The 10,881-nt window shown below is 40.6% G+C and overlaps 1 protein-coding gene across 1 annotated transcript in view; it reads right to left on the bottom strand.

The window, feature by feature from the left end:
* LOC126541240 (leucine-rich repeat flightless-interacting protein 2) overlaps positions 1–10,881 on the bottom strand; it is a 53,078-nt gene that overhangs the window by 39,953 nt on the left and 2,244 nt on the right. Inside the window, exon 2 of the mRNA XM_050187934.3 lies at positions 5,054–5,167. Within this exon, the coding sequence (XP_050043891.1) occupies positions 5,054–5,131 (78 nt within the window). The 5' untranslated portion in view covers positions 5,132–5,167. The remainder of the gene's footprint in view (positions 1–5,053; positions 5,168–10,881) is intronic.

The following is a 10,881-nucleotide window of genomic DNA, read 5'->3' on the forward strand; positions in this document are numbered from 1 at the left end:
CACACACACATCTCCAAATGAGAAATGAATGCAGTCAGTAAGAATGTATATATTGCGAAAGATAGAAAAAAAATGACAACAGAAGGATCAAATGTAAAATACCACAAAAAATATAGAAAATATCTACATTAAACTTCACTGAGTGATAGTGAATTAATTACTAAATAATAATGAAACACAGACTGTGAGAAAAATAATAGTCTGAGCGGGGGAACATGGTCAGCATCGCAATTTATATGAAAGGGAAAAGTGGAATTCACCAAATGAGCAGGAACGATCTGTCATATTGCAATATATAATCATTCTTCTTTCTCTTTTTTTTCCTTTTCTATTTTTTGAACAGCCAAAAGCCTACTTCTGGTTTTCTGGAAAAACTAAACGCACCAAATGGACAACTCCTGTGCCCACATGAAGACTTTTTTTCCCATTTTGGCCAAATCTACTTGTTGGAACAACCGGGAACACACACACACGCTTTCGTTAATGAGGCATCAAGCACTTCTGCCTGGAATGTATTGCTCTACTGCTAAGCCTATGCTTAACTATGTTTGCATGGCGAAATATTAAGTTTCAGCACAAATTATATAATACAAACTCACATATATGCTTCATGTCGCAGAAAATGTGGCGTCGGCATCGGGTGTTTCGGCAAAAAGATTTTCAAGCCACTCATACCCAGGCCCCCCATGTGATGCAAGGAACTTACTGAACTAATTTATTTCTCAAGTTAAAATATGTGGAAAAATCGTAACTATGACTTACAGCCTACAGACATGATAGCTCTTGGATTGCAATTTGACTATAGGTGAAAACATAATTCTGTTACACACACACAAAAAAAGAAAAACTTTTCCAGCGTTTCTACCATTCACAAACCAGCCCCGGTGTCTGTCATTTGCGCGTGCTGGCGCGCGGGTGCCTTGGGCACCATGGAATGGCACACCCAATTCCTTGCAATACGTCCAGCCGATACTCGCCGCTGTCGCATTGAGGCCCGTGCAAGAGGCCGCGTTTCTACCAGAAAGCCCACCTTTGTGCATAGCGTTCACAGCCAGCGTTTCCAGGTAAACGTTACGGTTACATATGCTCCAATTGCCGGGAAGCGTGAGAAGCAGTCGGGGATCTTTTAAAGCTATCGCATTCCACTCTTAAAGGCGAAGCTTAAGCGTCCTCCAAATTTTTATTGTGACAGTGCAAGAAACGATGCAAGTCATAGTTTCATGCCTAGCTCTAAGCTGTGCATGCAGAGTGTATGCCTCGATGGCCAGCGCCACTGCTACGGAAGAGGGAGCTTCATTGACTGCGCATTCTTCATACGAGTGAGACGGCCTGGGAAAGTTAGTGCACACCCGATATCGGAGGCCATGCTCCGCCAGTAGCTTCCGAGATCGGACGGTGATCGCGAAAGCCATGATGCTGTATTCTCACTTGGCTGCCACATGATCCCTGGCAAAGAGACATTCCCGCAAGCGCTGTTTGAGTGAGAACAGCGGATTCCACTGTGTTTTATACAGTCGATCTCTGTTAGAGCAGCCCCGATTAATTCAATGTTCACTTCATCAGATCGAGACCAAAGAGAGAGAAAACGAAACAAAGAAATGGCAGGCATGTTAACCACAAAGTCCTATTTGCTACCCTGAACCGGAGAAAGGAGAAATGGAACTTATATATAGGAAAAACAAACTTAAAGAGATAGGAAGGGAGAAACATGGACGTCCGCATGGCAAGTTTCATCCTAGACGCCAGCGCTCGTTTCTCCCCTGGTGGAACGATTTCACTTCCAATGGGTGTATGTTTCGGCCGCTTCCCTTCAAGGTCGCGCCCTCATTCAGTTCGCGCTGGGCACGAAATGTCTCTTGTTTGCGACAGTGCCTCTTCGAATGACTGGAAATTATTGTTGTGTTGTTAACTGTCACGACAGCAATGTAAACACGAAAGGGTTGATGCCACCAGTGAAATTCTGCCGATTAGCAAGAAAATGGTACGAAAAAAGCAGACGACAGACACGCATTACTGCAGTGCGCCAAACGAAGTAAACAACTGGCAAACGAAGCTATCTCGTTCATTGATCACTCGTGAGTGTATGACGGTTTTTACATGTAATCCACATGAATCTCATGATTACCGCGTATACAATCGTTTTATTCATATAAAAACTTTCAGTTGTTCGACCAGCGCCTGTCCTGTCTTCTTTCTCGTGTTTCGTTTGTGTGTGCACTGCCCAAGAATGGAAACCACTTTTGTTGCATGCGCTAGCAGTGGCCGAAGTTCACGCGTGCCGAGAAAGTAAATATGTGCACGATGCATTGAACATGACCGGAGTTCATTCCTGCATCACCATTGTACCAATCGATCGAGTTACTGGACGATACACGCCCGCGTCTTGGTCGCGCCGGCATTGCTGAAGCAGCAATGATTACTAATACTTTCAACTTCCGCCTCTTGAGCACTGTTAAAAAATGGCCGAGCTATTTACACTGTTGCCTCTATTCTATATTGTAGGGGACATACTAGTTAAAGTTGTGTGTGCATGTCATACTTGTGCTATGCGGCGATATATTTTGTTTATTTCCCCACACTGTCGATGGAAGTCTGTTGTCGCCATCAGAGACAACATGGATTTGTAGCAAACATTTTGTGGGAAACTGCAAAAATGACTTCAGCTAACACGGATCGTATGTGCCGACTATTTTTCCGGCGGCAAATACAATGGCGTTTCGAATTACCTGCTCAGTGTCACTTGCATGGCTAAGCAGACGCTGCCCTTTCGCCGTATTGCAGCCATGAAAATAATTGTCAAGCGTACCAATCTTCTTAAAGGCAAATAGAAGCGTGTACATCATTCTTCGAATAAAACGTCCATGTACACACACGTAGGCACACACTGCATGCGGTATGAAACGTGCCTAAACACGTGCAGTGCAAGAGGCAACCAAAGCAGTGTGAATGAGAGATGGGAGAGGTGTACAACTGGTAGTTGAATTTTGCCGTGCATTTGGCGCTCACACGCCAGCACGGCAGCGCCGCTCGGCGATGCCGCTCTTGTCTATGAGAAGCAAAACGGAAATCGGCGCCACCTGTGGGCTTGAGTTTCTCGTTCAACTAAGGGCCAACACAATGGCTCCGATTTCTTTTTCACATGGATTTTCCACTCGAAAGAGACATGGCAATAACATGCCTTTCACACCTGTAAGAACTCTCTCAATATTTTTTTTCTTTTTCTGGAACAGTTATGGAGCTGAACGGCTAATTTATAATGTTGTTTCAGAAAGATCACCAACTTCCTTTGTCTTGTACATTGATTAATTGGCTCCTTTTGCTTTACAAGTTGTTTTAATGTGTGCTACTTTGCTATATTGTGATAGTACAATATGCTGCTATTTGTAAACTGTACTTTTAAGACTAATTTACTTCATTTGCCTTGCAAGTAATCTCATAACAACTTTTTATCCTTGATATGATGTGCCAGTTCATCATTTGCTAGAAGTAACTAGTTTCTTTTCCCCCTTTCCATAGCTTGTTTTTGTTCTTTTTATCAGATCCCACCCTGTGAAAACTTTCAGTAATGGTGCTTGAAAAACAAACAATCAAGTAAGCAAGCAAATACATAAATGTATTGCCTGCCTGGGTACTTAAAACCATGTAGTGCCCAGTACATGGTTTTTACTCCATGCCATTTTTAAAGATGTAGCTAATTTTACAGTTTCTTTTACCTGTGACGCAAGTGCTGAGGCTACTAGTATGTGCTGAATGAGTGTGATTACGTTACTGCATTCAGACCAAACACGTTGCAGAGCATGCGGAGATGAGAAAATGTGCCTCTTTGCTTTCTTGTGTCACTCTGCACTGTTATCAGGGAACATATAATCAGTATTCCGGCATATATTACATCTTAGACTTGACATGAAAGCCTACAGGCAAGTTTTTATTGAATAGATATCTAGAAAAGCATATTAAATAATTTTTTTACTAAAGTATAAAAACACTGATATGTTGGCTTAAAGATACTACTCGTACTATCCCCTCCAAACATGGGCCATATTCTTAGCAGCAAAGAATACATGACCAATGTAATCAGTATGTAAGGTCCCATTGGCTTTACACAGGATAACATTGGGCCTAGTTACAGTGCTACTTGAGGATAAAATATTATCCAGTCCTGCAATGCCCACTGTGAAAAGAATGACATTTAATAAGATTTCGAATGACAAAATGACATGCCCGTCAATGCACACAGTAACAATGACATCCGTCATTGCTAACTTCATCTTTTCGCTCATGTGTGAAAGCATGTAACCTGGTGGTTGCATGATTACAAGTGTCAGTGGGCAGTTTAGCACAAGCATGTTGTAGCAGAAACAGTGTCCTTGGTATGCACTTCTTCCTGCTATCTTACTGCTTCGTCCTGCAGAAAATCAGTGCTCTCAATCGCAAATTGGCCTGCCAGTTTGTGTCTGCTGCTGTGACAAGCACATTGTGAATTTTCACAGGATGTGCCAACAGACACATGTGTAATTGAAAATATGCTATTTCAATAACTTTCTTACTTCTATTTAATAACTGATGGATTTGGAATGTGAAATTGTTAGGCCTAGACCATGGGTAACCTAGCCTTTAGTCTGAGCACTTGCACACGTGAACCATACACCAGACAGGCCATAGAGCCTGGCTTGGCTGTGGCCTGGCTTGGACGAGCCCAGGCTGACAGTTGTCTCAGGGGGTGAGAGACAAGCCTGTCTGACTCCCTAGTAAACCTGTCTTTGCCTTTGCCCAGCTGAAATCTTCTACACAATAGAAATAAATGAACTGATGTGAAGTATCTGGTGGCAAGGAATTCTGGTGAGTGGGGCTGCCATGGCAAATGTGGTGATGGCCTCTGTTTTTTGTTTGGCAGTGTTTCTAATATTAATGGATAGCGCTGGAGAAGACACTGGACTTCAAATGTTAGTTCCCTGGCCGCACCAGAATGACATGGGGACCTGACTACTTTTTTGATAGCCTGACACTGATTGTGATCATAAGAGAACATGCTTTAGGCATGACAGTCACCTACCTCCTTGGCGATCTGATCCAGGTCCTCAGCTGCACTGTAGAGCTTGGTGGCCACCCTGCGTCGACCACCAGTTGCCATCTGGATTGGCAGGAGCTCACATCCGGGACACCTTGTCTGCAACACAGTCCATCAATATAGTAATTTCTCATTACTTTGAAATTCTGAAGTAATTTTGATGCACAAAAAAAAGTATTCACATGTCCAATTCATACCAGAAAGAAACAAAGCCTGGTGATGATCATGATAGCTTATTTACAAGCTTTACACAATCACCAGAAAGGGAATTTTAAACAATAACCAGCTCAAAACTGGAAACAAAGAAAGTAGGAGTGGGCGAATATGCAAAGTATTAAACACAAATTGAACACTAGACATAACTATTTGTATTATTAGGTATATCCAAAACTAACCAAATATTTTGCAACAACGAAATGTTAATGGTTGGTTACTGTTCTTTGTCTGCTAAACTAAGAACCAAAAATCATCAGAAGTAAGACAACAACAAATGTTTTGAAGACAATACAGAAACAAAATGGGTAATGCAAGCTTTGTTTTCGGTTTACTGGTGGAAACCTACGTGACAACCTGCGATTATTGCTTTTAGTCTGTCATTTAGTGTTTCTGGAAATCTGGTGATGTCACAGCTTTAACTTTAGGGGTACAATCTGTTGGATTCAGATCGCAACAGGCTCCTGTCACATGTGTCTATGGCACACAAGTCCTGCACAGAAGCTTTTTTTTCCAGAACATTTTATCTTTTTTTGGCTACCACTTATTTAGCATTTTCAAAAACCTAGTCATGTAGCAGCGTTCTTGGAAATCTTTCTTGCAACCAGGCTCTAAAGTAGTTGAGAGGCCATTCATGTAGTTTTTTTAATGACCACTAGTGATCTAGTGTTTAAGATTGATCCTTTGTCCCTGATAGTTGGCTGTCTTCTTTAAATTAGCCAGTACAGGCGCAGTGTGTGACAATACCAAAATATATTATTTCTTCTGTAAATATATGTCTGCATTTGATTGTGGGTGTTTGCATCTTGAAAGAGGGTCCTGTAGAGATTATGTGGGTGGTCTCTGGATGCCCCTTGTTCAACCACAGACGGCCTTGTTGAAGAGCATTTGAGAGGCAGCCTAGAGTGGCCGCCGGGTACCCAGCAGTAAAATAGGTACAAGCATGCTCCCACCCAGGTGCTGCATCATTATCTCAACACCTAGACACCTAGACCTCAACCCTAGACCTCAACACCTAGTAAAGGCTACCGAATATTGAATCAAATAGTGATTCAATATTTGATACTTACTATCCATATTCGATTTGTGTTGTAAAAATTTGATATTTGCTCACCTCTATCAAAAACTGAACAGAGCATATGACATGATCCTACACTAGTCACAAATGTGACTAAAGGATTGGTAAGGTGCAGTATTACACTAATCATTGCAATATTGTGCATTATTGTTATGGTATACAAATAAAGTCTACATAAGGATTTCATAGGACATACTAATTTGGAGAGAAGAAGCCCAGCTCCTCTGCTCTTCTGCATATGAGACAAACTACCAAACAATTCAAGGTGTTAGCAGGTACATGCCTTTCATAAAGTTCTTGGCACAATCTAGTCATACAATACAGAACTGGTCCCACAAAACCTAACTGTACGAATTTCTTTATTCTGTGTTACACAGAAATAATGCTGATGGGACGTGTGTCACTTGCAAACAATTCTTCTGGCTTAGCCAGTCAATATGCATTCATATCCCTAAAAGCAATATATCAAGAATATGACCTCTGTTTGTTGTTCATAGGTGGCACAAAAATACAAAAATCTTGTGTATATGCACTATGACCCGAGTGAACAGAAGAGTCTTTCTTATTTGCCTTTGAAACTAAAACCTCAGCTTTTTATTGCTGGCTTACATATTCCAAGTTACACACAAAAGAAAATTTGTTTTGCTAAAGCAACAACCACATGAAGCCCTGCATTTAAAGTTTTTTATGGCCACTAAAATTAACCTTTGCCATGTAAATTTAAACTTTTGTATTATGTATCAGATGAGTTGGTATATCAGTGTGTTATACCAAGGTTCAACCTCGAAACAACACTTCAATATATTTACCTCAATCATTGAATCAACTTGCCCTTGATCAGTGCAATGGAAAAGTTGTGTAACGACTTGGTGCAGTACGCACTAATTAAGGTTTAAGAGAATACCGAGGACAAAAGCTGAGCATTCAAATCTCATACGACTGCATGTACACTGCTTGCTGTGAAGTACAGGCATGGCGATCAACCAACAATTGTATGAGGTTATTGAATGGGCATATTGATGGCAGTTGCAAAAGTGCACTTTACTTTTATTTTTGGCACACCCCAAGTAATTGAGCACATTCAACCAAGGACAGTGCAAAGAAAATACTATATTAGTTTAAAATCACAAAACAGTGTTCTTCTGCCTTTGCTCCAATAAAAAAAAATTACTCTTTTAATGCTACACGACGGAAGAAAAGGTGCAAATGGTTGCACTATACATATAATCATTGGTACTGTACCAAATTTGCTCACAGGTTGTTCCACAAGCTACAAAAAAAATCTGATGCCACTATTGCCTGCAGGTGGTAGATATTTGTTCTACTGTCTTACAAAAAGTACATTCACTGATGCATTGTCCTGTTTGACTTTTCTAAGTCTTCTGATATGGCAGTACTTTCAGAAAATACACCGGCAGCACACTGCACATGTGGCCCGCTCCCCTTGTAGCAGTCCCATTGGAAGCCAATGTATGACTATGTCTTTGGAAGGAAGTCAAACAACATGTGTTCCGCTGAGCAATGAAGCAACATCCTCCGTTTTGTGCCCCATTACGGCTTATCTCTTGGCCTCAAGCTTATAGAAACAATCCTATTTCTTCATGCAGTTATCTCCATACTAAGAAACCTTCGAACTCAGACTACCCAGACTAGAGTTATACCGGAAACAGTTCCATCACATCCTTTCTAATGCAATTAGCATTTGTAGCTCGATTCCCCCACCTTGGTGTGCTGCTGCTGTCTGCTATCCAGCCCCTAAAACATCATTCCCGCTCACCAAACAAAAAAACGAAATTATATACTTGCCTGATAAGAGTGAGAATGCGCACACTTCTAGTTGACAATGAAAATTAAAGTTTTAAACCTGATAAAGATGCAATTGCGCTGTAGTTCATTCGAAGTGAAGTTTCTTGAGCCCCAATTCTACAGTGCCAGCTGGACAAAACTGGCTGTGGTTGGGAGGCCACATTTAGTGAAGCATTCTCAATGGCATCCGAAGGTGTAGACACTGTGGCCTGTGATAGCGCTGTGGCATGTGGGTGTGTTGATGCGATTAGCCTCCTTAGCCTACTTCCCCCACTAGAGATTGCAAATAAATGTATCTTCAGCAATATGGTATGAATATGGTACATTGCTTGAATGCTAATCATATTAAAGTCAGTGGTCATCATGAAATGGTTTGTGTCAGAACTTTTTTTTTGTCACTGTGATTCTAAAAATACTTGTTTTTTTGTTTAACACATATTTCGTGTTGCTTTATGTGATGGCAAAGAAGATTGGATATAAAAGCTCACTTTATATATGTGAAACTTAAAGGGGCCATGACACCAACTTTCTGAGCGTAAATTATGCATGTAGTCAAAGTTTGCGCATCCCACAGAAAGCTGGCAAAGCTTGAGTGCTTTCGGTGCAGTAAATAACTTATACTTGAATTTTTTAACATAGTTGAACCATAAAGCAGTCTGGTGACAGTGAGTGGTGACGAAATAAATAAACCCCCCTGAAAACGGCTCCCTCAGGTAACAGAAGCCAGTCTCGAAGGCCATGCTTTTGTGTACTACACACACCAGAAGTGATTGCAGGAGCTCGAAATACACCATGGCTGCCATGCATCACTTCATTTTTACATGTGCATATTGGTGCATCTCTGCAATTTACTACTGCTTTTTATCACTCAAGTGAAGGAATCGTGTGCACAATTCAGCGACACTGTTCCTACGCTGCTAGGTGCTAGAGCATGTGGTGAAAGGCGTCCAACATTATTTCGAACTGATTCAAAGCTGACGGCACAGAGGTGGCCCCTGCAGTTCCAGACGTCACATAGCCTTGCCAAAATGGCAGCTGGTGTCAGTGAGAGTTGAAAAGCACCGATTTCAAATTGAAATTTCAAGTTAAAATATGTGCTGAGAGCCCAGTTTTTTGTGTGTGTCTGTGTATAACCATATTGGACCCTCTACTCAGTTACAAATATAAACAGAGAACTGTTGGACGGCTTTGCCATGGCCCCTTTAACAAAATGGGAATCTGCTTAGAAGTTCGGGATTTCAGCTCTCGTGACCTCTTCTATTTCCATCAGCCCCTTTAGCATGTCAACAGGTGTAAGCATGCAAACACACAATATAAGAGAACCTTGGATGTTGAAAAAGCATTGTGGAAGCTCAGAGTATTTATAAGGCATAGTCAGTATATGACATAACGCAGATACTTGCTTCGTATGCTGTTTGAAGATAGTCAAAGTAATGTATGCCAAATGGCCGAAAATAGGCTTTTAATGATCAAATTAGTGAAAGACCACTCTTTAATCAGTTCATGTGTCTGTGTATTTGAAGAATTTCACAGTATTCTGTTTTTCTGGAGATCTTTCTTTTTTTTTTTGTGAGGTTGTCTGAAGAATTTTTTTTACAGCATGGCTTCAAAGAAGTGATGGAAATTTTGGAGGTTTGGTTTAATCTGACTGTAATAAAATTTACTTAAGGTAAAAATACTGTGGCATTATGGGTTTGGCTACATGCGCACATTTCCTAACAAATATTGTCATGCCAAACATCTACTACTAGACCACAATTACTGTTGTGCAATAAATACAGGCATTTTTTTTGTTTTGCCTTAAAGAGCTAAAACAAAATTAAGATTAAGATGAACATTTTTAGCCGAGTAGATGCTTTGAAATTTTACTTCATAAATATTGGACAAGGATATTCATGAAAATGCAGCAAAATGACTGTAAAGAAATTTAAAAACAAACTTTTATAGAAGCATACCTAAAAGTGATGTCAGAAAGAGCTTTTTACTCTCCTGGTAACCCTACTAGCAGTCAACATTTATCTATTTTTTGCAGAATGTTTTTGCTAGTAGTTTTCTTTCTTTCAAACAACAGTTAATAAAACAATCGATAAAGTTGATAGGTAGACATATACAATATAGATAAAATAGCGGTGTTCTAGCTCTTCAACTGCGAACGTCATTAACCGTCAGCAAGTTTTATGTCAACAGAAGGACAAAGCGCTGCTTGGCAAGCATCCATAACGTTGGCTACGACGCAAAACAGAGAACCGCTGACCCGCAAACCCTCCACTTCGCGAGGACTGGTCGGGTTCTTGTGCTGCTGAAAGGCTTCAGGATTCTCCGAGTCTGCCTCGGTTAACTTACTGTTATAAGAAACCAGACCAAAGAATATATATCACATACACTTGAATAAAAAGCGGCACATTTTTTTTTCTTTTCCTGAACATTTTTCTTTTTCAAACCATTGGGCTGCAGCCATGCGGACATGGAAGCAAATATTTTGCTTTCACAACAAGGGCGTGGATCTCTTCATCTCCTAGATTATAAGGTAAAATATGAAAATATATGGGAAAATTATCGTTCAAGGTTGGCAGTACCATTATTACAAGTGTTTGGCATATGTGACAATGTTAACATTTATCATGGCACCTTTTCTTTTCTTTTTTAGTGCTTTGAGCAATGGAAAGGCCACCACGTAAAAAGTAGTTGATATTATGAAACTCTGGTCATATAATAC

This window comes from Dermacentor andersoni, chromosome 2 (assembly GCF_023375885.2).
Source record: "Dermacentor andersoni chromosome 2, qqDerAnde1_hic_scaffold, whole genome shotgun sequence".
NCBI lineage: Eukaryota > Metazoa > Arthropoda > Arachnida > Ixodida > Ixodidae > Dermacentor > Dermacentor andersoni.